We start from the raw sequence: 27,034 nt of genomic DNA on the forward strand, positions 1-27,034 counted from the left end.
TGCTGTTTTTATTTTTAATTATCTTTTTAATTTACATTCAACTGTCTTGTCATTTATATATATTATTTTGTTTATTTCTTTTCAATTTGGTGCTGGAATCTCGGTATCTTTGTTCTTTATTTTTCATTGTATTCCAAGATTTAAATAAAAAAAAAAAATGGATACACAACTATTGACATACGTGTCAAGTTTTGGATTAAAAATAAGGGACATTTTCCACCACCAGCCCAACCAAGGTCTATTATCTTACATTTTAAGACAAATTTATGAGAAATCTAAGTCAAAGTCAACCAATAAGTACTTCTAATTTTCTGAGACAGTCCTGTATTTAAAAAATGCGCTGGTAAGACGGCATCACAAGTGAGTCCGGAGAATTCTCGCGATAACCTACTGACTCCACCTTCTGAGCGATGGACCAATCAGCGGCGTCGGTGCTAGTGGGCGGAGTCAGCCGTCTCTTCTGAGAAGAAAGGCTCGCTCATCCACAGCAGACGCCGGTCGCCATTTTAAGGACTTGCGAAAAAAGCCGTGAAAAAGCGGCTCCTACGCAGCAAACGTCGAAGATTTTCGTTTTTTTGATTAATATAGTCGCCTAGATTTACGAATCAATGTCTCGATTCAACAATAACCGCGGCGGATTCGGGATGAACAGCTTCCAGCCGCGCAGAGGCGGCGGGCCCATCGGCCCCATGCGCGGCGGCTTGATGATGGGGAACCAGTTCCGGAGCCATCCCTTCCAGAACCAGAACCAGAACCGGAGGGGAGGGCATAATAACCACAATAACATCAACAAGGGACCGCAAAACACCCCGCAGAAGCAGATCCAGCCGACCCCGGCCGTGCCCGCGCCGACGCCCGGCCCGGCCCTCACCATGAAGGGGCCGGTGCAGGAGCAGCCCAAGCCGGCCCAGGACCAGGCGAAACCGACCCCCCCCGCGGCCGTGGCCAAGACCCAGACCCCCCCTCCCAAACCCAGCCCGACCCCCCCTCAGCCCACCCAGCAGAACCAGAACCAGCAGGTTAAACCACCGGTGGGGAATGGAAAAGAGAGTCCGAAACCAGCTCCAGCTCCACAGCAGGGGCAGAAACCAGGACCAGGACCCCCCCAGCAGAGTCCAAGATCAGGACCCGGACCCCAGCAGAGTCCCAGACCAGGACCCCCTCAGCAGAGTCCGAAACCTGCCCCCCAGCAGACCCAGAACCAGAAACCTGGACCCCAACAGGGGCAGAAACCTCCCCCCCAGCAGAGCCCAAAACCAGCTCCAAGTCCACAACAGGGGCAGAGACCTGGACCCCCCCAACAGAGCCCCAGACCTGGACCCCCTCAACAAAGTCCAAGACCAGGACCCCCCCAGCAAAGTCCCAGACCTGGACCCCCTCAACAGAATCCCAGACCAGGCCCCCCCCAGCAGAGCCCCAAGCCAGGCCCCCACCAGGGCCAAAGACCAGGCCCCCAGCAGCAGCAGAACCAGAACCAGAGGCCCGGGTTCCACCAGGGGCCCAGACCCGGCCCCCAGCCCGGACCCAGAGCAGCCCCGCCGCCGGCCCAGAAGATGGAGCCACGTGGTGCCAAAGAAACCCCCAGTTTCAGCGGCGCAGCCGACCCAGAGGGGAGCCAGGAGAAGGTCTGTTGTGTTTTTTATTTAATTTTAATGGTAGAATGGCGTCGATCGTAGCCGTATATGCATTGACATATGCTTCACACAGACGCATCATCGACCGCTGGGGCGAGACAATTACGGCCGCCATCTTGGGCCGGTGTTTGTGCCAATTTCTGCTACCTGCCGAGAAATGCTCCTTTGTGGTTCTGCGCATGCGCACAGTCGATTTTTCAAAGTTGCATCATTTCGTGCACGATGTAAAATGGATAATATGGGATGTTGAGTATTTGATCCTTCAAAATACACTACCCATGACATTAATGCGTTATACGATAAAGAGGGAAAAACCAATTCTATGGCTTTATTTGATATTCATTCAGTCATTGGCCTTTATTTAGCCAGGCAGGTCATTAAGAACACATTCTTATTTACAATGACGGCCTGGCAAGCGACAAGGACCACTTGGGGGGGAAAGGAAGTGGGATAGGTTGTAAAACACAGTAAAATTGTAGCTCTACAAAGGTAGAAAACCATTAGGTAGCACTCTGCGGTCATCCTACCCATAGCATAAGACAGAACAGTATTGAAGATACCAGAGCACTTTGCTGCGTATTCCTGGACAAATCTGAGAACAATTGCTACCAGGGATAAAAAAATTAAAAATAATAAGGCTACACCACATTGTCAAACTCATCTGTCTTGCCCTGTAGAAAGGGAGCATGAGAAAGATGGTTTGCTCTCTATCATATAGTCGTGTTTTTACATGTATGTGTGTATTTTTTATATATATATATATATATATATATATATATATATATATATATATACTATTACTGTTAAGCCTACTATGAATATTAATATGTATTCTGCGAGTTATGACTGAGTGAAGCGAGTGCCCGCTCCAAGATGGCGGCCGCACTGCTCGTCAGGGCCAATAGGTAGCAGCGGCCGATGAGGCGTTTATGTATACATGTCTATATGTGCTGGTTTCGTAACCAAAGGTTTGCTTGATATATGTAGCCTTTCCCAGCCCGAGCGGGCGGGGTTGCTTTTCTTTATGCTGCCAATCTCCTCTTTTTAGGGCAGCTTTCTGCAGCAACCTGCAATGGTTAAAAAAACGAATAAATAAAAATAAAGCTGACCTTCCATTAGTAATTTAAGTCGAAATGAATTGAGGGTACACAATAAATATTGATCCAATAATTTAATGGCTGAACGTTGATGTTATAAAGAACAAAATCTACACTGCTATATTTTCAGATTCAGACCACTTTATTAATCCCTTTGGGAGGTTCCCTCGGGAAATTGACATCTCACTCACTCAGCACTGTCAAAAATAAACACCCTGTAAATGACCCCAATGCACAGTATACAGTAGTTTACATGTGTAGTCTGCTTTTATATTGTTAATCTGCTTTTATTTTATTTCCTTTTAACTTGAATGTGCTCTTATTTTGAAAAGACAAGAAAAACGGAAATTGACAAAGGGGTAAACAGTGTAGCAGCAACGCTAACATATGGTGCTCAATAAGATAAATGAGATAAAAGAAAGATGAAAGGGGAGAGTAGCAGGAGTTATGGCTCCAGTTCAGAGGGCAACAAGGTATTTTATTAATATGCCTCTAAAAGTTTTTAGTTTGAGTTGGGGTTTGGTGCAACATATAAGTTATTGTAGTTGTTTTGCCTTCTGTTTGCTTGATTTTGATTTTGCTCTTACGTTGGTCTATGAAGTCAAAGAAAAGGCACAATAAACGACTTAAGACCATCAGTCCTGGCTTGGTTTTATCTTGACTGGGTGCCATGTAGATAAGAATAAAGAGTGCAGTGCCATAAATAGAATTATATGAATATAAAAGAAATGAGTGTTATGAAATATTGCCCAAAGTTATTGCACTGTCCTGGCTATTGTTATATTTTGGTTTAGTTGGTTGATTTGGTTATAGCTATTTTGGTCATATGCGTTGATGGGTGTTGATTTTGGTTAAAACCAAAGAACTATTCTTTTTGTTGCGTTGACAGGCATTCAAGGCAAGCCTGTCCATGCTACTGAAGCCCGGTGAGAAGACGTACACACAAAGATGCCGTCTCTTTGTTGGCAATCTGCCAAATGACATCAACGAGGACGACTTCAGGAGGATGTTTTCAAAATATGGAGAGCCCTCCGAGGTTTTCATCAACAAGGGCAAAGGATTTGGTTTCATCCGACTGGTAAGAATTGTGAAATTTATCAAATCTGCTACATCAGTACATAAAAAAACGAGAAAGATTGAATTTTATTTCAGCTGTATACACCAGTTATAAATGTTCATTAGCAATATGCAACCTCATCTTTTGCAGGAATCTCGAGCGCTGGCCGAAATAGCCAAAGCAGAGTTGGACGACACTCCGATGAGGAACAGACCCCTGCGCGTTAGATTTGCAACACATTCTGCAGCCCTTTCTGTGAAGAACCTGTCTCCATTTGTTTCCAATGAGCTCCTAGAAGAAGCTTTCTCTCAGTTTGGAATGGTTGAAAGGGCCATTGTTGTTGTGGATGATCGTGGACGCTCCTCGAGCAGGGGCATTGTGGAGTTTGCCTCCAGGGCAGCAGCCAGAAAGGCCCTGGATCGGTGCAATGAGGGCGTCTTCCTCCTCACTGTGTAAGTTACCCACCCTCCAAGCTATTTAAACTAAAAGATTATTTGATCTCTGGGCTTTTATTAATTTACCATTCTTTTCTTTGTCGTATTTCAGGTCACCCCGTCCTGTTGTCGTCGAGCCCCTCGACCAGTATGACTCTGAGGATGGTCTCCCAGAGAAATTGGCACAGAAGAACCCCAGATATCAAGCGTAAGCTTTTATTATTACACTATGAATTTTCCCTGTATGGGAAATAATTTTAAAACAAAAAAGTGTGTGAAGTTTTCACCAAGTCTTTCGAATATGCGTGTGTGTGTGTTGAGTTTAACACTGTGACCTGTTTTTTTGCAGTGAGCGTGATCAACCACCTCGCTTTGCTCGTCCTGGCACGTTTGAATTTGAGTATTCTAAACGCTGGAAATCCCTTGATGAGATGGAGAAGCAGCAGAGGCAGCAGGTGGAGAAGAACATGCGCGAGGCCCGCGAAAAGCTCGAGAGCGAGATGGAGGATGCTTATCATGAGCACCAGGCTAATATGCTCCGGCAGGGTGAGTTTTCATGATATTGTCGGTATTTTTATCGGAAATGTTTGTTTTTAGCAATTTGCCTTTATCAATAAATACATTTTGCTTGCATTTCACTTAGTATTACGATGAAGTTTAATACTTATTGTTATTTTTGCAGAACTACTGAGACGACAGGAGGAACTGAGGCGCATGGAAGAAATACACAGCCAAGAGATGCAAAAGAGGAAGGAAATGCAGCTCAGGTACTTTCATTCCTCAGGATTCTTAATTAAAATAAAATAAGTTAATTTTGTATTTATTTCAATGTCATATTAATTTATTTCAATGAATATATAAGATGTATTTTGTCTTATCCTTGTATTTATTTGTGTTAAATTTTTAATGAAACAGCATTCCATAGTTCCATTTGTTGTGGTGTGAAAGTACCCGAGGCGAAACTTTCACCTTTTTTATATCAAATCTAGTATTAACAGTGTTTAACTCAGGCTTGTGACATCTTTTCTCTTGCATCAGACAAGAAGAAGAGCGGCGCAGACGCGAAGAGGAGCTGCTTCGTAAGAGGGAGATGGAGGAACAGATACGTCGCCAGCGCGAGGAGAACTACAGGATGGGCAACTTCATGGATGTGAGTTAAATTCAGCTTTGGGATCTAAAGGCATATTTAAATAAATCTTTAATTATTACAACTGTTTAATTGATAATTAATTTTGTATTACAGAGGGACATGGAAATGAGAATGCATACCAGTGCAGCTTTGGGAGTGAATGGTGAGTTCATTGTTTTTAGCTTTGGTCATAAAGTGGTGAAACAAAACACTGAAAACAGGTTCCCTGTACTTTAAATTACTTTAATAAAATTTGAATATTTTTCACTCTGTTTTAAGTTAGTGTCCTTACTCATCTCACAATATTTACCACAGGGTAGCTGTTTCAAAAGGGTGGTGATGCCCACAACACGATATGGGGGAGTGGTAGCCTTGTGGTTGTAGCTTCATATCTCTGTGTTGACAGCAGAGCTTAACCTGCAATCTATTTGGACACTTAACTAGAACTTAGGATCGATCCAAGAATTGATTATCATGATTCAATTCAATCTATCGATTTGGGTTAGTGTTTTTAAAAATGTTTTTGAGCTGTTATCTGGATTACATGACTGTGTAGCTATGCAACATATTAAAATTAGTGTTAAACTTGACATATGTTCACTGTTTGATAGTTTCCCGCTACGTGCATGCATGAATTAAATTCACTGGGCTAAAGTGTAATAATAAAAAAAACAACCTTTAGACATAGCAATCCATTTAATTTTTTTTTTTTAGGAATTCATATGAGAATCGATTTAGAATCAATTTTTTTTTTTCAACACAGGCTTACCCTCAGCCCCCTCCCCACCTGCCCCAGGCATTGAAAAATGGCAGCCCCCTAGTGTAAACTAATGATGGGTTAAAAGCAGAAGACAAATTCTGACGTGTTTTGTGAGACACGCACTGATAAATAAAGGAAACCTGGAGCAAAGTATCAGTATTATTAGTATCTAAAGAATTTCCAATGACACCCATCCCTACAGGAAATCTTTCAAAGATCAATGGTGATATATTAAAAAAAAAACACTTATTTGCGCTATTGTGAAAGATCTGTATAAGCATCTATTCAGGCTGCCAAACTTTATATTCTATTTAAGATCCAAAAATGTTTCTTCAAGTCTCAACCATTCCGGTGTGAAGTAGGATTTTCCATCAACAAAGACCAATCGGGCTGTTCTTAATGTGTTTATATGAAGTGCAGTATGTATAATTGAATATTTTATCTTGTTAAAGAAATGGCCTTCGGTGGGTCCGGCCAGAAGTTCCCAATGAATGCTCTCGGCTTTGAAGGTCAACAGGGAATGGGATCATCTTCCGCAGGCTTGATGGCCAACGAAATGGTAACGTATCCCACTTTGGGAAGATCAGTATTTAATGTAGTTGATATTTGGCTTTCCCCTTTCATTGGAAAGACTCCCTACTGCTTAACATGAAGACCAGCTGGTCAAGCAGGATGGGAGAAAGAGTGGGTTACATTCACAGCGGTCTTTGGAAGATTTGCTGGTTGTTGTTTGTGCCAGATTTGTTATCCTGCCTGACATTTTATTTGAAATGGCAAGTCAAGCCCCCTCAATTACCTTCAACCAAGTCTAAATACCAGCTATAAAACCGTCAGTCTGCACTAAATCGTCAGCCACTGCTCTCCATTGTGTTTCTGACAGTTGTAGGTGAACTCTTGTCGCTCTGTTACCGTGGCATTTGTTTCGTAGAGTGCTGTTGCAAGCCCTGTCTCTTGTGAGCTAGACAGGCACTTTTTCTTGAAGGACAGCAAATGGCATGTAAGTTTTATGGTCAAGATAGGTACTTTTTTATTCCTTTTACTAGGCTTTTGCTTCCATGCACCATTTAAATTAATTTATATGAAGCATACTAGAAGGACATATGAGTGAAAGTGTGGAAACCGGTGTAATACTCGTTTTGTGTTTTGAGCACCTTTGAAAGCCGAGGTAGGGCAGTACTTCATTGTCTGCACAAGTAAACTTGGCCTTCTCCAATTTATTTATTTTTTATAATTGTAATTCAGTGTATATGATGCTTTTAGTGCAGTCGGATGGTATAAAGCAAAATATTTAACAAAATTGAACTATGTTAAGAATAATTGATGGGGGCTGGCACAACATTGTGACTGTACTCAGAATAAAATAAGCAAATGCTGGGCTGAGATGGAGATATATTCTCTTAGCGAATTATAGGTGTCAGGTTGGTTTCTGGATTATAGTTGACATCTGGAATTTATGATGGCATGAAAGGGCTGACTATGAAGCTCGTAGATTTTAACTAATCAAACCAAGCGTACATAACAAAAATGGTGATAGAATTGATTTTCATTCTTAACCTGTTGGTAATGTTGATGTGGTGACAATCCTTTTCAGACAACCTGAATGTCAAGTTCAATAAACCTTTTTATTTTGGTAAAATGGCTTAGAGATGCACCGATTCTGTGCTGGTCAAATATCAATCTGTCGTGGTTTTCTGCACCATGGTAGGTCAACTATGGACAGGGCCCTTTTCTCCAGCAGCCCTGCATTGACCTTTGGCAGGGAGGCTTAAGGGTGCGATTAACTGGAACACATCTTCCAGTCCCCTTACTAAAAAGTCTCCTTACTATTTTGAGGCACTGCCCATGGTGTCCATGCAATATTGCAAAGGCATGGCAACCAATATGGCTCAACAACTTCCAGAGTGATTATGAACCAATGGTGGACTTAATTCCCCTCACATCCCAGAGTCCAAAAACCATCTGCTTCAGTGGAAGGTGTGTTGGTGGGATTGAAAAGATCTTCAAAGTATTTTCAAGTATTCCTTGAACCGTCTGATGACATCCCCTGTTGAGCTCTAAGCACCCTACCCTCAAGATTTACAAGGGATCAAAAGTGCAGGAGCATAGCTGGTTATCCACTTGGTCTGCTGGTACATGTCGGCTGCTACCGGGGGCCCACAAGCTAACCAAACTTGTTGGGGCTCCCCTTTCAGCTTGAAAGCCCATCTCAACTGTAGTGTCCACCGCTGGGTTCAAGATTTAAAGCCACAGTAGGCACCAACAGTGTTGTGACCATAGCTCAGGGTATTTGTCTTAACAGTAGAAGTGTGGAACAATGCCCATTCGGCCCCTGATCCCTGCCTCCCTTGGGATGCAGCTGAAACTGTCACAGGTTAGACAGTTAGACAAATATCTTTGACAAGTTCCTCTGTCAGATATTCCCAACAAACCCTTGCTCTGCATTTAGGCCTCCTTAATCTGCCAGGCACCCAATTCCTCCATATTTTATAGAATTTTAAGTGGTGGTTATCTTAAGCTCTCACTGGAGTGGATCATAGCTGCATATGAAGCAGTGGCGACAAGAATCAGCACCTCCAAATCTGAGACCATGGTTCTTGGTGAGATGGGGTTAAATGCCATATCTGGGTTGGAAGTGCAGCCCAGCCCTTATCTGGAGAAATATCCCGGTCTTGATCATGATTGCAGGAAGAATGAAGGGGAAGATCTTAAATTGTACCTGCGAAGCGTCTCCAGTAAAGGGATCTTCGTGTTGGCTGGTTTTTGGTGAAACGTGTGTTGTTCCTAACCTCACTTATGGTCACTAATTGTGGGTAGGAACTGAAAGAACGAGATGGCAACCACAACACAGCTGAATTAAGTTGAGAGGGGCTCAGAATTGTGCCCTGTGAGATGCTTTAGGCAATCTGGGGAAGATTCCTCCTGGGTGCCTTCCTGGGTTTTAAGGCGGCGTTGTTTTGGACACATCCAACTAGGAAAAGTCCCCGAGGCAGACATGCTGGAGAAATTATATGTTTGCTGTTCTGGGAGCACCTTGGTGTTCTGGAGAGGCTGGACAAAGGTGAGTGAGGAAAAGGAGGTCTGGCGTCCCAGCTACCCCGAATTCAGATGAGTGGCTGGTCAGCTATTGAACTGGAGCACTTTTGCAAGTGCTGCGTTATAGATTCTAGTTTATGCAACCATTTCACAGACTTGGCCAAGAAATTCAATCGGTGCATCTCTAAGTTGAGTGTAATTATGTTGTGTAGCTCCACTTAAAGTTTATTTTATATTTGAAATGATAAAACCTTTTGAGCACAATCGTCTATGCTTACACTTGGTTACTTTCAGCTCCACATCATTAACCAGAACCATCTCTGGTTTACTGAAGACGGACCAAGTTTTAGTTCGGAAGAACTGAAATTAACATTTTATGGGCATTTTAATAAATCAGAAAAAGTAATAATTTCTTGTTCAGTACTTGCGTGATCTCTAAAAGTGCCAATATAATCTAACAAAAACATACTGGCTCCCATTCTGCAGTACTGTGTAGTATCAGCCTTGTGGTTGTCCCACTTTTAATTAACATCGAACCATATATTTACTGGTAACTTGTCAGGATTTTTCTACGTAATAATTCCAGTCTGAGAAATTTTGAAGGTTAAAATCCTCTTTAAGTCCTTTCAGGGGCTTTTCAATAACGTCTTTATGCACATTTTACATTGAATAATTTTCTGGCTGGAAATACCTGGAAAATATATAAAAACTTTCAGTCTTATATAGTTAATATATACATTTTTTTTGCCTCCGCGTGGTGTTCCGGCCAAACGATGGCTATATTAATAAAGCATTTACTAATGCTGACCCTGATAAGCAGTAAAGAATAGGCTAGTGTTGGCATGCACTGGAGCACAAACCACAGTAGTTAGGCACTGACTAACGAAAGCATTACCTCCTCTCTTCCTTTTCCGTATGTCACCTGTGGCACCTGTGGACCTTCTATTGGAACGAACGGTTTCTTCGGATGTGTCTCCTGCCGGTTGTTTTGTAAACCTGCTCACAATATAATAAACCACCTTTTGTTGCCACACATTAAAAACACCTCCACATGGACATGAACTGTGTGCTTGTGCACTGACCCCTCCGATGCGTTATCATTCCACAGCGCAATGAGCGCTTTGGCCAGGGTGGTCAAAGGGGAATGGTCCCTGGTGCCGCTGGTTACGGCAGGGTCCGTGAAGAGTTTGATGGCCCGGTTAAGAAAGCCCGTTTTTAAACGCTGCTCTGGGGGGGATTCCAGCAGCCTTTGTATAGATACTTCAAGACAAACATGCTGAGTCGTATTTCTTGTATTTAAGTTTAAAATGTTGCAACATTTTTAGTCAGGCAATTTACTCATTTTATTTTTATTAAGTAATTTCTTCTTTCTTTTTTAAATTTTGTATTGTCAGTAGTGTGGTAATAGACATCACTCTGGTGTAATCCAGTTCTTCTTTCTGACAATGTATCATTTTCGTTTCTAGTTGTATTCTGCCTTTTGTGAGTCGTCGTGAAGTGATTACTGTAACTTTTCTGAACCTATTATGGCTGTGTTTTGTGCCATACATTTGGAGTTAAAGCATGTATTATAATAAAGACACATTGGTTCCATCAGGACAGACCGTTTTAACATTTATTCCGTTGAATTAAAAAAAAAAAACAAATCAACTAAATCCTTACAAAGGGTTTGCATAAATGAAATAACACGAATAAGTCTGCTATAACAAGTATTTCTTTGTGTTATCTCTGCATCAGTTCTGGCCTCCATAGTTAAGCTAACTGAATCACATAAAGTGAAATCACAATTCGCGGGTCACTTGAAACAAACGTCAGTTAACCCTTAATCTATTCATCTTTTTTTTTTTTCTCCCCTCCAGATAATTAGCATTTTCAGCAAACAATTGTTTTGACCGGAACTTTTCTACACAGCACTCAAGCTTTTAACATGATTGGGGGATCCAGTTGACGTCGAGTTAATATCGACATGCACATATTTAACCGGACGAAACTGACCTACGTGCTCGGCACATGCTCCAGTTCCCTCCCTGAGCTTTGACCCAGAAGCACTGGAAATTCTGATGCAGAGTTGCACAAAGAAAAAAACTCAAGAGTAAAAGATGTACAAAATGTGCATTTTAGCATCTGCCATTGTTCCAGTTTTGTTGCCAAAGTAAAAGTGCTAAAAGTGAGAGCCATTGCCACACGTCGTGGTTGAGTCTGACATACATTGGTAATTTGGGACAAAGGAAAGAGTCCAGTTAAACCGAATAGAGCTGTATCCGTACCTTGACTAAAATGTAAATATACTGATTGTCAGAATTTTTGTTGGCTCAACAATTTTCAGGTCTAATGGTTAGAGTGCTGGGGACTGTTACTGAACAGTTTAGTTCAAAATATAATAGTTAAAGAAATGTAAGCGGGTAGTTACCTCTTAGTGTCGTCTGTATCTAATTTTTAGAGTCGTTTGGGGAAACCAGAAACACTACGCATAGATGCTGAAGGGCTGTGATCGAGTCTCTCACAGCTATCGTAGAAACACGCTGTTCCCTGAACTGTGTTCTATGTACATACCGGTATTTTGAATCTGAGGTTATTGGCCATGTTTACATGCAGTTTTGTTGAGCGTAGCTGCACACTTGTTGGTGTTTTTAGAAAAACTGTTCAGCACCATTTCCAATAAAAATTACCTGTATGGAGCCTGTGTCTGTAAACTAGATTGGGCCATATTTTTCCATTTCGAGGGGGTTAATTCATCAGGTAGTTCAGTGAACCCCATGTTGCTCTGCAGTGGAGAGGACCCACAATTGCAGTTTTAAATGTTAAATACCCCAAGTTCACACTTGTTTGAAAATATTGTTTTCCATGCATGGGGGGGGGGCTATAATTCTCAGAAGGCTGAGGACTAGCACTAAAGGCTGTTGCCTCGCATTAATTTCTGTATACAGGAAAAACCCTGCCATGTATTATCTCAATTTACTAGATTTTACATGGTCCTGCATGTAAACATAGCCACTGTTCGTTGGGGAATTGCATGGGGTTGGCAAAAGTCTTAAAATCTGTCTTTGCAGAACTGACTGACCTAAAATCTGACTTGAATGTCTGTAAAGTGTTTACACCACTGACTGACATTTAGATCTACTTTAGCATAGAACAGAAGGGACAAAATCAAACTCATGAAGTGACTGCATGCAGTGTGATCTCTCTTGAAAGAATGGCAGATGCTCACAGTAAACTATCATGTTTTCTTTGGATGATGACAGCCACTCATGTTTTGAAGTTTTTATCAGAATTGCTTTTAATTAACTGTTGGCTGCTAAAAATATTTGTACTTAAAACTTTAGTAACATTAGTTTGGGAGCAAGTAAAATGATAAATAGGCCTCCAACTGTAGTTTGTGCCACAGTTCACTGTTTAATACCTGATGATGCATTTTCTTGTGCATAAACCACCTTCATAGTGCCAACTCTTCTCAGCATCTTCTGCGGTTAAGAGTCCTTAACTAAAGCAAGAGATGCTTTAGTAGTTCTGTCATTGCATTCAAGAGGTCCTAGTGGCTTTGCTGGGAGGCAGACCTGGAGCAAGAGACATACTCTCGACACAAGATGTTCTTGAATTCAGCAGTACCCACTGGCTAATTGTATGTGACTGTCACAAGAGCTCATCAACTCTATTAAAACAAAAGGGAACACAATTGTATTATTGATATTGTAAACACAGAAATTGACTAAGGAGAAATTTCACACAGTAAAAATTATCAACCATTGTTTAATTTATTTTGGGCTCTGTAATTTCTTTTTAAATGTTTAAATATGGATCAGTGTTTGTAGCTTAACTTGTATATTCTTTGTTAAATTATTAACCTTTTTTTTAATCCTAAATTTGATTTTAGTTTTAACATTAGTGGCCCTTTTACACCAAACATGCCATGAACTGCACTCGCCTCTGGGCTCAGATCACTGGTGGGTGGGTGGAGTAAAGAGGGGAAAAAGGTGAAATCCTATCCACGGCCACACGGTAATTTGAATCTGAAGCACCTGGAGAAGCAACATTCTTCGACGAAGCTAGTCGCTAAAGAAATCCCGGACACATCCAAAGTGAATCAAGCCACTCCATGTAAACAGCGGCTGGATTTTAACCGAGGGACGTATGTAAGCCAGGTACAACCTGACAAAACAATTGCACGGTATGTGGTAGAAAACATGCTACCTATTTCTACGGTGGAGTCAGCCGCTTTCAAGCAGCTAATTGGCGTACCATGCCCAGGCGGCACACGGCAAATGGGACGGAAAACTACTTGGATAAGGAATATACAAAAATGGAAAATAGAGGGGCATTAATGGGAGCATTTAAAATGTTTTTTTTTTTTTTTTTTTTTAAGTAAGTAAAAAGTTACTTTTCATAGTAACTCATTACTTTTTGTTGTACTTTTTGAGTTATTTTTTAATGAACTAGGAATGGTAACTAGTTACTATTTTTCAGTAACTAGCACAACACTGTTAAACACACACAATATTCAAACACTCCTCCACAAATTAACTTGAATACGTCTGCCATGAATACGGCTTTTCATTTACAGACTTTAACATGGCAATTTGTGACAGGTGTGGTAAGAAAAGTGATTAAAGATAATCTTGTAGCAGTTCAAACTTTTGAGATTACGCACATTTCATTTAAGCATATGATTGGACTTTATCTTTGGAAATTTAAAGATGTTATACCATCTTTTGTGGAATATTTTATTTATTCAAATGTAGATTTTAGTTTCCAAAAAGCCAATGTAAGAGTACAGATTGTTATGGACATCAGTTTGTTTAATTTCATTTATTATTTTGCAAATGCTTTAATCATAGTCTAGTCTCTCGTTAAACGTTTAAAGCGCTGTAAGTTAGTTTACCACATTAATTAAGGCGGCAACCCATGGGTGATCTTTGGGACTGTGAATAGTTTCATTACATTTTTGTACAAAAGAAAATCAAACCGCTGAAATTGCAACAAAGGTGGCGCTTAAGGGGGTTGTGTGTTTCCTTATGTTTTTTGCACAAGCGTTATTCTCGTAATCCTCCGTATCTTGTCCTGGGAGACTTCTCTTTAAAACAACGAAAAAGAATCAACATTGAAGATTCATGTTACCTATTTAGTCTTTGACAGATCACTACTATCTCAACTACCGTTGAGAAAATAGATGATGAAGGCAGGGGATGAGTATTCAAATGATAATTCAAGGAATGGCAAAGTCCTGCGTAATGCATACTGATAAAGTAGTGTTATATCACAACTACATCGTATTAATCAGGCTAAAACGGCTGGAAACTAGATTTTGATTCATTTAGACTGACCAGCTACGTCACATCCAGAGACGTGGAAATGCACAAAAAGCATTTTCATTACACTTTTGTGTTAAAGTGGGTGGTTGTATTGACTGAAAAAAAAAAAAACACCTGCTGAAAGCATACGTTAAGTTTTTGCGATATTTAGAAGTAATTTTAAAGTGGCCAATGATTAATGTCTGACTCGTGCCGCCATTCTTAATTGAAAATGGCTAAAAATGGATCTTATTGCCATGAAGACTGCAAAAACAAGGCATTATGAAATATCAAGAAAACGAAAAGCCTGGTTTTGTTTTTGTTTTTTTACAAGTGAATGTATTACACGTTTTTTTGTTCTCCAAAGAAGTACCCATCAAGTTTTAAAATGCCCCCCCCCCCCCCCCCCCTAAAAAAAAAAAAAAAAAAAAAGAGGGAGAGTTGTCATACTTGGGTGTCCTGCTAAATGGTATCACAATCGTGTTTCTCTCAAATGCTACATGTTTGTGTTGTGCGTGTGTATGTGTGTGTATATTTTGTTTTCTTTAACAGGTCTGACCAGCTTTAAAGATTATGGTCTGTGGAGTAAACGGTGGCAATGTAGTGTGGTCACGGGAATGCCTAAGCTTAAAAACGCGGACACTCGTCTAGTGGAAAAGATCACTTGAATTTTCATTATGGAAAGTAAAACTTTTGTTATTGTGACAATCTTTTGCATTTTTTTTTTTTTTTTTTTTTTTTTTTGATCCAATGTAGGTCCTACTTCAAGTGTGAGGCTAATGTGGATAGAGAACGTAACCTTTTACTCACTGGTTTTGAGGATTTTTCTCTTTAGCGTCACAGTAGCTTTCCTCATTCACCAAGCGTGTATCATGTGACCTCACTGGTTCATACCTGAGACGTGCCACAACAATGTGAAGATAAAGCAGAGGAGCTGCTGACTTTGTTCTTGGTATCAGTTGTCATAAAGAATAATTCTGCTTTTAAGTGGAAACTGCTCTCGTGAGCGCGAGGAAAGCAGTCTGCAACAAATGTTATTTCCAGCACCGTTCCTGATTATTTTAATTCCCAGTGAGCACTGAAAGCTGCGTGATACACGTTGACCAAATTTTGGAATGGATTCAGTCCAGTATGGGTGTTTTTCTATCCTACCCCCAACCCTTACAACCCCCCAACCCCAATTTTTTTTTGTGGCTTAAGTAACCTTTTATTAGACTAGATGGGAAAGGGGATAGAGAGAGAAGATATGCAACGGGTTGGGACTCTAACCCGAGCCAGCTGCACGAGGACTGTAACCTCTATATATGGAGCACCTGCTCATCCAGGTGAGCCATCTGGTGCCCCAGATTGGGGATACGACTAAAAGTTGGTAGATGGTGTGTGTGTAGACACACAGCTGAGCCATGATGCTTGGTAGCATTCAACATGTCGTGCTTTTTACCATCTGCAATGTTTTCAAACCACACAGGTAAACCCCAACTTTTTTCCACTTTTTTCCTCTTTTTTTTCCTCTGAGTGGCAACGCTATATCTGTCATAGGAAGACATCTGGAATCATTATGAGCATGTATGGTAGTGTTAATGTAAAAGAGAAGTTTGAATTTGAATTTCTTCAATTTAAAGTAGTGGAGTTTCAGAGGGCATCAACAAACAACCGTAGTTTGACTTCACAGACCTTCTTGTGAAGGTGATGCATCCTTTTATTCACTTCCCTTTTGATATAGTATACCTCTGTTTTTTTTTTATAATTGATATGAATGGTGATATCCTACTTCAAATTGTCTTAAGACAATTTTCTGATGAAAGACAATCAATAATTAATTTTAATTTAATTTCTGGAGCCACTGTAAGACCTGTGCTTCTTCAGGTGGCAATTAAAAAAAAAAAGTATTTTTTTAATACTGAATCTTGAGCTAATTTGTTTTCATAGTGAGAAAAGACCAATTTGCAAAACAACCCCCCCCAAATAAATACTTCTAGGAAAAAGTATCTCAAACTGTACAGCTCTTGGTCCTTTAATAATCTAACTGCCAGTATCGTGATATACAGACGTTTGGAAGTCCAGAAGGTAATGATGTAAAATAAATATATTGAAGGAAAAAAAATGAAAGTAAGTACACATTTTTTTGTGTGTAATTTTAATTTAAAAATTATATTTTGTTTGATGTAGCTGAGACTTGATTGAGACACTAAACTGATGTAGTCTAGTCTTTAACTGTCTCATTGACTTTGATAAAAGTGCAGATTTAAATCTTGTAATGTTGTCTGTGTGTTGGTGTTGTATACAATTTGTTCTTCCTTAACAGGTTCTGGCCATCTTTTAAGATGTTGGACTATGAAAAGGAACTTTCCAAAACAAGAGATTTAAAGTCTGTAGCTTCTGTTGGAGCAGTGTCCGTATTGACAAGCCATCACTTTGGAGGACCAGATAGTTTTGAATTCAGCTAAAGATTTGAAGGCTGAAGTTGGAAGATTTTAACATTGGCACATTGATCTTTTTGGACAAATGACTTAAGTAATTATATACGGTAGATGATCTCATTGAACAACAAAAGAAGAAACGTACTTCTTTGCTAATACATGTTGAAATGGTTGGTTTAACATTTTTCACGCTTAAAACTGCCTTGATATTTCCTAGTTTTTTTTGGAGATGCCACAACAGCAATTTATGCTTATTTCAGGGGAAACAAATGTTTACTTAAACTTGGTGCTATATGAAGTGAATTTTGGTAAGTTGATTTTTCAACAGCTTTAGCTTCATGCCATTACAGAAGTAATACAATTACAGAAAACAGTGCTGCATTCTCTCTTTCTAGTTATAAAACCATATTTAATTTTTAAATGTTACAGCACGCTGAAGTTCTTACAAGGTAGCTATTTCCGTCAGTATTTAGCAGCACGATCCAGCGTCTATCCGTTCTCTGAAACCAGCAGTTTCAGCCTTTGCCACCTAAAAAGCACGTTGTCTTCTGATTGGCTGTTGACTGGAAGCCTGCTGAGGGACAGCACCCAGTTATTGTAAGTTGTACGATGTCTCACCTGAACCCTGAGCTTCTTGCTCTTGGGTATTATTATTGATCATCTCCCTCATTCTCTGAAGTTCTAGCCACAACCGTCTTCAACTCCTTCACCGTGGCTCTGTACCACAGCAATCACCTGAGTGACCGATGACTCCTGTCACTCTGCTTGTTTGAGTACAGTCTTCTCAATTCTGTGTTGTTTGTTCTCACCAAATGATTTCCTGTCGTTTTTAATGCCTGCAAGTAAACTCACACAGCCCTTGAACAATCTGGCCCTTTGATCCACTGAGTATAAATTTGTTTCTCTGAATTGGGGACAAGCCCTTCTAACATTTGTGGTGGTACATTTTTGGCTTTGATCTTCACCAAATTAACAGTTCCTCTCCATTATCTTTCTCCCCATGTTCTGCAACTCCTGCTATTCAGGAAAGATGCATATGCATGGTTGAGACAGAACCGCTGGATGCCTTGGTATCAGATAAGCATTTAGAAGGCATGGCTGGTTCCTACAAGGCTAAATTTAAATGACTCACTACCTGCACCATGGAGCTCTTTATGTCAGACCAGCCCTTAAAATCCTCAATACAAAAACAAAGACAGACTAATGGCCTAACCTCACAATTCAAATCATCATTGTTGTCGTTTCTTTGAGGTTTGATATGTTTTAAGCGGCCATTATTAACACATTTCTTCTATAATCTATGAATTTGTTTGCCCAGACTTTTTAAGGAAGGTTTCCAGAGGAAATTAAGAAACTGTAGTGTTCGGCACATGAAGCATCACTTTGTAGATGAAAGCTCTGAAGCTGGTGTCGTCCACATTTTCATGTTTTTCAGGTTACCGTCCCCATGAACATATTTACCTGCAGCACAAAGCACATTATTTATCATCTTACAGTCTTAATTCACTGCCTGACCAAAAAAACAAATAAGTAAATACACCAATGTTGGGCCGCCTTTAACTTCATAGTGACATTAAGCTCACGCCTGTGAATGCCCTGTGCCACAAGGGACAAAACATTTATTGACATGGAAAAACCTGATAATTCAGGATATTCAGTCAGGTGATGTCATTTTCCTTCGGCCAATGGTGTCAAACTTCGGCCAGGCCAGCTAAAGGAATCCCGTGTCATGATACTGCCACCACAGGCTTGCGGTGCATCAGGCAGGAAGTTTGCATCTTCTTAACTCGATGCTCACACCACTCTGGACTAGGGCTGTTCGATTAATCGATTTTAAATCGTAATCGCGATTATGTTCCTTGCAAAAAAACTTGCAAATGTGAATAGCAAATGTAATGACTGACATTACACACCTCTACCTCCTTCATGGGTTGCATTATTATTTAGCATGCAAAGACCCAGTTTAGTTTAATTAGAAAATGTCTTGTTTTATTTAATTGGAAATATAACTTACTGTATGTTTGCAAGTGCTGATTTGCTGATTTTTTCTTTTTTTTTTTTTTTTTTTTTTTTTTTTTTTTCAGAGATAAAACTAAAAAAATTCATTTTTGGTTTAATAAGAGCAAAGTTTGCACTTAAAGCCCAATGGGGCAAACGGCATATTTGAAATCATTTCTTTGCCTTTTGTCAATTCACAAAATAATCGTAATCGGATTTTGAGAGAAAAAAATCGAGATTTTATTTTTGGGCAAAATCGAACAGCCCTACTCTGGACCACAGTAAAGCCCTGGACCCATCAGACCACATGACCTTTTTCTGTTGACCTAGAGTGCATTTTCTGTGCTCTGAAGCAAAATTAAGCAATTTTTTAGTCTTACTGATAAACACTTGTCAGGCTATACAGCTGTTTAGTCCCAGCACCTTCACTTATCTCCATACATGTGAAAAGAAGTTGGACGCTCTGCTGCTGTTTTTTCTTTGACTCCAGTCATTCAACTTATTTCTCCATCCATCCATTTTCCTTCGTTTACCTGAAGTCTGGTCGTGGCAGCAGTAGCCTAAGAAGGGTTGCCTAGACTTTTTTATCTGCAGCCGCTTTGTCCAGCTCATCTGGGGGTGACCCCAAGGCATTTCCAGGCCAGCCAAGAGACAAGGTCCCTCCACTGTGTCCTGGGTCTTCCCCGGGGTCTCCTCCCAGTGGGACATGCCTGGGAAAACCTCACCAGGGAGGCGTGCAGGAGGCATCCTCACCAGATGCCCACGCCACCCCATCTGTCTCCTCACGGTGTGGAGGAGCAGCGGCTCAACTCTGGGCCCGTCCCGGATGACCGAGCTTCTCACCCCGTCTCTGACGGAGAGCCTGCAGAGCCTGGACACCCTGGAAAATGATGGTTCACCTTTGTCCTCCCATGTTTTAAAAATACTTTGGATCTTTTATAAACTGATTTGAGCAGTTTTTAGCAGTCTCGTTAATGTTTTGCTTGATTTTGTCCAATAGTTTGACCCTTCTGAAGTGGAGGGACTTTAACAAGTGTTTTCGAACAAAATTGTTGGACTGAATTCTGCTCACTGCAGTCAGTAAGGGTTCAGTACTTAGTTGAGCCCAATCAACTGAAATATATTGATTGTAGTAGTTTTTGAATGATGGACCATTTATTTATTTGATTTTAAATCCAAATTCATTTGAATTTTTTGGCCAGGCAGTTCAGATCAAGCATGTTTGTCAGCTCTGTTCTGCACAGTGATGCTGACGTTTATATTCGCTGAAGTAAAAATGACTGCCCCTTTTGAAAATGAAGACCGTAATCCCCAAAGTTGAAGCGAGCGGAGAAAACGAAATCCCATGGAGTTGGAGCAACTTCCAATCCAGCCGCTAAAACGCATGTAGTGTGCTTGCAGGGTTGGCCTTTAACTGCAGACTGTTATTCACACTGCAGGATGTTTGAACTCTCATTACTCTGCTTTCCTGTAGTCTCTCTGCTCGGTTCAGTCCAGCGCCTTCCAACTAGCCTGTTTTCTCATATATGGCCATGTTCAGCCTTGGAAGAAGCACCGTTTGAATTTAGGTCAACTGAACACTTCCAGCCATCAATTTAAAAAAAAAAAAAAAAACAGCTCTTCTCCTTCACCAAACTGTTAACTGTTTTGTAATTTATTCCTGCAACATTAACTACATTTTACCAGTTTGTTTTTATGGAGAACTCCTGAACCCGAAAGGAAAAAGAACTGCAGATTAACCCGATCAGGCACGAGCCTCTAAGGACCTTACGTTTTGAAGAGCGGATTGTTTTGTGTCTGAGTGGTTGAGTGTTTATCTTTGGGTACATGAGGCTCATTAGCTGCTGTCAGCCAGCTTGTCAAAGACGGGCTGCCCCGGTCTACAGTAGATGCCCTTCTCTGCAGTTGGGTTGCATTGACGATGAGTAGTTCTGCAGAAGTCAGTGGACAGTAAAGCCTGGACTTGTTTGCACTGCAGCCAGAGGTATGCTTACACAGATCAGCCGAACGAGAAAGGTAAGTGTCCCATCCATGTTTATGATACAAGATCAACACTTGTCCGTTAACTCCGCTTTTCTCTCTGTCCTCTATGTCCACGTCACTACTCGGTGGCACATCCGGGGCTTCTGGCATCACACTGAAAAAGAATGGCCTCACAGTGCAGAAATCTGTTTGAATCTTTTCCTGTGGGTACATGTGTGCAGTGGTTCGGTTGTGTGTGTTTGCAGAACAAAACGAGTACTACGAGTCTGCTTCAGTTAGGGATGGAACGAAGTACTGAAACATAACTTTTTTCCAACACTGATCAGGTGAATGTTTGGATGAAAGTTGTCCAATTTTTTGGGGAATGTTCAGAAAAAGTTTGGACAACTAAGTTGTTTGGGTTTTTTTTCCCCACTTTGCTCATCTAGTACTGATTTTATCGGTCGCATTGACAGTTGCACAATATGCATGTGATTATAATGGAAATGGGCATTAATGACAGTTGCACAATATGCATGTGGTTATAATGGAAATGGGCAACTTTGCTGCTGCAGAAGTTGAGTAAAACATCAGAACTGCAACCAAATGGATTTTATTCCAACTCCTCTGCAATGCTGTGAAAAAGCTTTCTTGGATTTCGATTTGCCCTTTTTTTTTTTTCTTTTTTTTTTTTTTTTAAATATGCATTATTTATAAAAGACCCGATAGCCAACACATGTACAGAAATGGTGGATAATCTGCCCAAATCACATTATGAAAATGTTGGTTGGAAGTAATAATAACCCCATAATAAACTCTTCGCATTAATAGCTGCATATACCATGTGGGTTACTTGATCACAGCAGAGTATTTTAGTATTTAGTATTTTCACGTTCATGGGTAAAATATCGTTCTTACTCATCTGGGCTGATTAATTGACCTGCTTTCATGTCCGAGTATACATGAAGAGCGGTAGAATCAGTTTCAGAAGCATGACCAACCCACTGCAGTAGGTGGTGATGAGCCTTTGGGCTGTTTGGTCCATAAGTCTGTAGATTTCTGCGTATCCGGGTTTGAGGCCCAGACCTTTCTCTCTCCAGTCTCTTCCGCCAGTTCTTCCAGTAGGAAACCCAGACCAGACTGGAGATGTATTTTCAGAGTAGAGGTGGGCGATATGACGATATTAGATTGTGAAGACGATCTTCCAAACTGCGGAGATCGTGGGATCGTCTAAGACACGTTCTATAAATTGCAGTTCTATGCTGATGCCCCGACTCAACAGATTTATTGACATCATCAACCAATCATAACAAATTGGTGGCAGTGACACGCTTTCCTCCCTGCCACCTTGTTTGGGTGCAATTAAATATTTCACTTTAATAAGCTTGAAGGAAAGATTTTCTGCACAAACCAGCTTTCTAGAAAGTTGAAATACTGAACAGAATGTAAAATAATAAGAATGAATCTGACAAAACAGGGAAAAACTGACATCAGTTATTGAAACTTACAACTACAATCATTCAAGTTTGTTCTTTTTCTGCATCGAGGACGATGGTTCACTGATATCCTAGTTTTTCATGTCAGATGGCTCTAAACCCAAATTTTAGTAGTCTTTTTTTTTAAATGGTGATATATTTTTGCCATATTGCCCAGCCCTACTTCAGTATGTGCAGGGTCGGCCTCAGCACCTCTCCCCAGGTGAAGCCTGAGGCATCCTGACAGATGCCTGAACCAGCTTGCTGGTCTGTGTGGAGGACCAGGCTCTCCTGGATCTTCTCACTCCTAAGACTCCAGACACCCTGTGGAAGAAACGTGTTTTACCTCCATCTGTCCAGTCAGTGACCGTGTGATGGTGGAAACATAGAAGAGCAAACGGACATGTTTGGCCTTTTCACTCACCCGCTCTTAACAGATGCAGACTGGCACTGATCCAGCAGCATGTTGGCATTGGCTACGTTTGGTTGAGCTATGACATCACACCAAAGCAACTTTGCTTATAAGAGATTACAGTTTAATGTGAAGTTGGGCACACTTGCCCGCATTATGTTGTTTCTTCTGAGTTGTACCGTCTTTGGTTTTTTTCTTGAAGGTTCTGTGCAGCACGTGCAGCCCAACTGGGCCAGTTTGGTGCGACATAAACATTCACAAGTATTTCAAAACCTCAACTAAGTATGCAAGTCTCACTTAATTTTGCATGATTCTACCCTAACATGTTTAGATATTTCTAAAGCCTACTTTTAGGCAAGAGGAAATCGGGTGCATGCAATAAAAGGTTTTTATCTTACTTTAAGATTCGCAGTGGTAAAAGAGCACTCAGGTCAACTTCATTTGTGGTTTTGTTGCTTCACTCAGTGCTTTCAGCATTTTTCTCTTGAATGGGCAGAACTTACTTTTCTTTAGAACAACTTTTGTGTGCCAGTGAAAAGTTTTAAAACCATGAAAAGGAGTCATGGTGGTACCGATGTTGTCTGAAATGAAACGGCCTGTGTGACTCGTCTCCCTTTCTGACGTTGAAAGATGGAGTTTGTTAAGAATATCCTTCTTCGGACAAATTCGTGAAATCTGATGTATAAGATTATTGCCCCAGTGCAGGATGGGTAACTGGGAAGTCTCGTACCATGAGGAAACCACTTCAGTGATCTTGTGGCATTTGATAAACTGTTCACAAATGATCCCTCTGGTGGAATCAGCATACTTTAAGTTAAATTCATAGTCATTACCTCCTGATGTGGAGCTCTTTGGGGTGGGGGCAAAATAAGAAATACCGTATTTTCTGGACTATAAGCTGCTACTTTTTTCATAGGTTTTGAACCATGCAGCTTATACAAAGGTGCGGCTATTGTGTGGATTTTTCTTCCACCGCTCGGGGGCGCTCTAACCGGAATTAGAATCAAAACTAAGACAAAATAAATGCAAAGAAGAATACGCTACTTCTTTAGCAGATAGAAGTAGGTAGAAGCAGATTTTAAACAGATAAATGGATAAATAAATACCGGTTATTTTCTCTTGGTTCTGTCCCGTTTTAATCAGCAAAGTTGCTGCCGTGTTAAACACTGTTGGGAAAGGATCTATTTAGGTACATACATGTACATAATTTACAGTTCAAAATGGTTCTGTACATGTAGTAAATATCTAATCTAACATAAATATCTGCGGCTTGCATATCTTTTTTTTTTTTTTTTTTTTTTTAAATAGAGCGGATGCGGCTTATATGCAGGTGCGGCTTATAGTCCAGAAAATATGGTATCTACTTTTTAACCAGCGGCTATCACTTGAATGTGAACAAGTCAACTGAGCACATGTACAGCACCTTGTTCACGAGCAATCTGTTGGAGATGGACAGAAACGTGATGTCACGGTTTTAGCTCTCACTTGCCTTTCCTCCGTCTCTTCACCTTCTCTTACCGTTTGTACCGTGGCTCTGAGTATTACGCGTCAATGTGTTTCACACCAGTGACCAGTCAACCACTAGAGAAGCAATCACACTGCAGTCTCGTAGATGTGAGGGCTGTGGTGCAACCTGAAGTTTCTCCGGGGACGCGAGTTCAGTCGATGGAGGCTGATGTGTTTGTCTGCACTGTGATCCATTCATAACAGAGTCCTCAACTCTGATTTGGCCAAAATTTGATCAACTTCCTGTCTTGAGTGTGATGCCAGAACAACCCTGCTGGCTGGTAACGGCCCAAAGTCTGACCGACTGACACTGAAAATGACCTCGTGACCGAGTCGTGTCCTGTACGAGGTTTGGGTGGAGCTCTGTGTGGGTTAGTACCGCAGTAGCACCCCGCAGGCGTCGATATGAAGCCGAGCTTCCATGTTGTGCCAGGATACTCGTCCTGCCCCTGGAGGAATTACCAGATGTGGATGCTGTTGTCACAGATGTGTTGTGGTCTCTGCAGTTTCTAAAACATGAAGCCACCTTACTGTTGACACCTCAATAACACCCACACACACCAGTTCATACTGCACATCTGCACCTCACGATAAACACAACACAGGTATCTAGTTAATGCATGTCGACATGACATCACAGCCTCTTTTCTTTTGAGTATCCATAATCATTACCTATATTAACACACAGCACATGTTTAACTTGTTTTGGTCTTTTCAGAGAGTTTCAGTCTCTTAAGAAGACTTGACTTTTCTGTAAATGTGCTCACCAATCCACTGCCAGGCTCTCATCGCTGTTTTCTTGATGCAGGAGCCTCGACCAGTCGGAGGAGGCTGAGAGTTCGTCCCGAACACAGCTGGTAAGTCCTGCCGTTTTTAATACCACAAAGGGGGAGAGCAGCGTTGGTCTTAAGATAAGAGGCTCTGAGGGTTTTCCTGTGTTAATACCTCAGTAAAAGACAACTCCTGGGGCCTCATGTACAAAGAGTGCGTGGATTTCATCGTGAATCCTTGCGCAGAAATGCCAACTCAAAAAAAAAATGTAGTAATCTGTGTGTACACCCAAATCCACGCATGTTTCATTTGAACATCACAACCTCCCTGTCTCCTCCCTGAAGTAGATCAATATGAATATGACAGATCCCTTTTGTCTGCTGCTGGAAGTAAAGGATCGTCTTGTATTAAAGTTTAGGGTCTGTTGTGTAAAGGCCGGGACGGACCAACCCGATAATTGGCCGTCGGGTCGTTGTGTCGGCGCTCATAACGGCCAATTCGATGTGTAGAATTGGCGACTATCCGTCAGCCGTTATGACCAAACTGATTGGTGGAGTGCGAGCCATCCACTTTTCTTTTCACACACCTTTAGTAAAGATAAAGAACAAAAAGTGTGCGTGCGTGAGTGCGTGCGTTAAACATTATAACAATAAGAAGGGTAGAAAACAAAATACATCAACAAAACCAATAAAGATAAATATATAAAACCAGTAAATAAACAGAATGGAAAGAATTAATCCTATGCGGCCTCATTAAACCACTTTTTTGTGATTGTATATATGATTTGAACTCTCATGAAAAACGAATAAAACAAGGAAAAAAATGTATACTTCACTAGCGCATCAATTAACCGGAAATGACGATGGTAAACTTACTAGCTAAACTACAAATTTTTTATTTTTCCCTCATTCTTTTTTTAATTTTATTTCTTTTCATAATTATTTATTTTCTTCCTTTCCCTTTATGCAGTCTCAATTTAATAGGTGTCATCTCTCAATCTGATGTTTACATCTGAGTTTGTCATTGTTCTTGTTAAATAAAGTATAAAAAAATAAATTTACTAGCTAAACAGCGTTGGTACAAACGTTAAACTACTCGCTTATCATCGCTTCGGTTTTAATTTGGCTTGTTTGATTGTATTATATTTTAATTATAAGCATCTTATTTTCAATCCTTTAATACGACTCACGCTTTGCGCATGCGCAGAATGTACGCTCTAGTCAGCGATGGGTTGGTATGTGGTTTTTTTTTTTTTTTTTTTTTTTTTTTTTTTGACCAACTCGTGGGAGACGAGAGCCAACTTTCTGCCCTACTGCTTTTCTGCCAACGGCTGGGTCGGTGTGCCCCGGCCTTAACAGTTCTGTCTTGTCTTTTCTTAGGTAAAATGAAGACTGATGTCTGAGATGATGCTCGGGCTGCAGAAGACTGATGTCCCGTTGGTGACGCCTCAATCACCCCCGCTTGATGCAGTTTTAAGACCACGTGGATATAAAATGGGTGTGTGCCACTAAAATGCTTTAAGATTGAAAGTTTAAGGCTGAAACTTTAAGACGGAAATGTGGTGAAGAGTAGAAGTTCAGGGTTTAATGACGGCATCTGTTTGCAGGCAGAGCTGCAGGTGGAGACGCAGTACCTGCACGTGTCCAGCAGAGGGAGACAGCGCGCGGTACCGAGGACACCAGCTCCTCTGGTTCTAAGGTTTTAAAAATAAACAATATAAAACAAGTTTGATTGTTTTTTGTATTCTTTTCGTTTAATCCTATTAGTCTTGTTCAAATATGATTTAAAAGTTAATTTTGTGTCTGGATTACATTACTTTGCTAGTTTTTTCCAGACAAATAATTTAGGTTAATTACCTGACATGTTTCGGCGATTCCTTTCGCCTTCATCAGGTAATAAAAAAACTAAATTATTTGTCTAATAAAAAAGAACTAGCAATGTAATTGTTCAAATCTTGCTTCTTCATCTCCCGAGCTGCTTCCAGTCTCGTTGCACTCGGGGCTGAAGGTACAAATGTTTCCGTTGCTGGAGCAGATTCTCGTCCCCGCGTTGGTCGGCGGG

At 40.8% G+C, this 27,034-nt stretch overlaps 1 protein-coding gene across 2 annotated transcripts; it reads left to right on the plus strand.

Annotated features, from left to right (window-relative positions):
• Window positions 1-467: 467 nt before the first annotated feature.
• On the plus strand, window positions 468-26,717 carry sfpq (splicing factor proline/glutamine-rich). Of its 2 annotated transcripts, XR_009784142.1 has the most exons (12): window positions 468-1,625; window positions 3,621-3,809; window positions 3,939-4,240; window positions 4,335-4,430; window positions 4,572-4,768; window positions 4,905-4,989; window positions 5,261-5,372; window positions 5,466-5,514; window positions 6,564-6,670; window positions 25,011-25,059; window positions 26,353-26,470; window positions 26,580-26,717. XR_009784142.1 is itself a non-coding variant. In XM_061741291.1 (10 exons), exons 1-10 carry the CDS (start codon window positions 609-611, stop codon window positions 10,361-10,363), a joined length of 2,265 nt encoding a protein of 754 aa, XP_061597275.1. In that variant the 5' UTR covers window positions 468-608; the 3' UTR covers window positions 10,364-10,988. The 2 variants fall into 2 exon arrangements, 1 of the variants encoding a protein (XP_061597275.1); XM_061741291.1 differs by lacking the exons at window positions 25,011-25,059; window positions 26,353-26,470; window positions 26,580-26,717 and adding an exon at window positions 10,253-10,988.
• The last annotated feature ends 317 nt before the right edge of the window (window positions 26,718-27,034 follow it).

This window comes from Cololabis saira, chromosome 15 (genome assembly GCF_033807715.1).
Source record: "Cololabis saira isolate AMF1-May2022 chromosome 15, fColSai1.1, whole genome shotgun sequence".
NCBI classification, from domain to species: Eukaryota; Metazoa; Chordata; class Actinopteri; order Beloniformes; family Belonidae; genus Cololabis; species Cololabis saira.

Coding starts and splice junctions, on each gene's coding strand:
- sfpq (XM_061741291.1), top strand. CDS start 609: ATGTCTCGATTCAACAATAACCGCGGCGGATTCGGGATGAACAGCTTC. Junction 4,769..4,904: donor GGCTAATATGCTCCGGCAGG/GTGAGTTTTCAT, acceptor TTATTTTTGCAG/AACTACTGAGACGACAGGAG. Junction 4,990..5,260: donor AGGAAGGAAATGCAGCTCAG/GTACTTTCATTC, acceptor CTCTTGCATCAG/ACAAGAAGAAGAGCGGCGCA.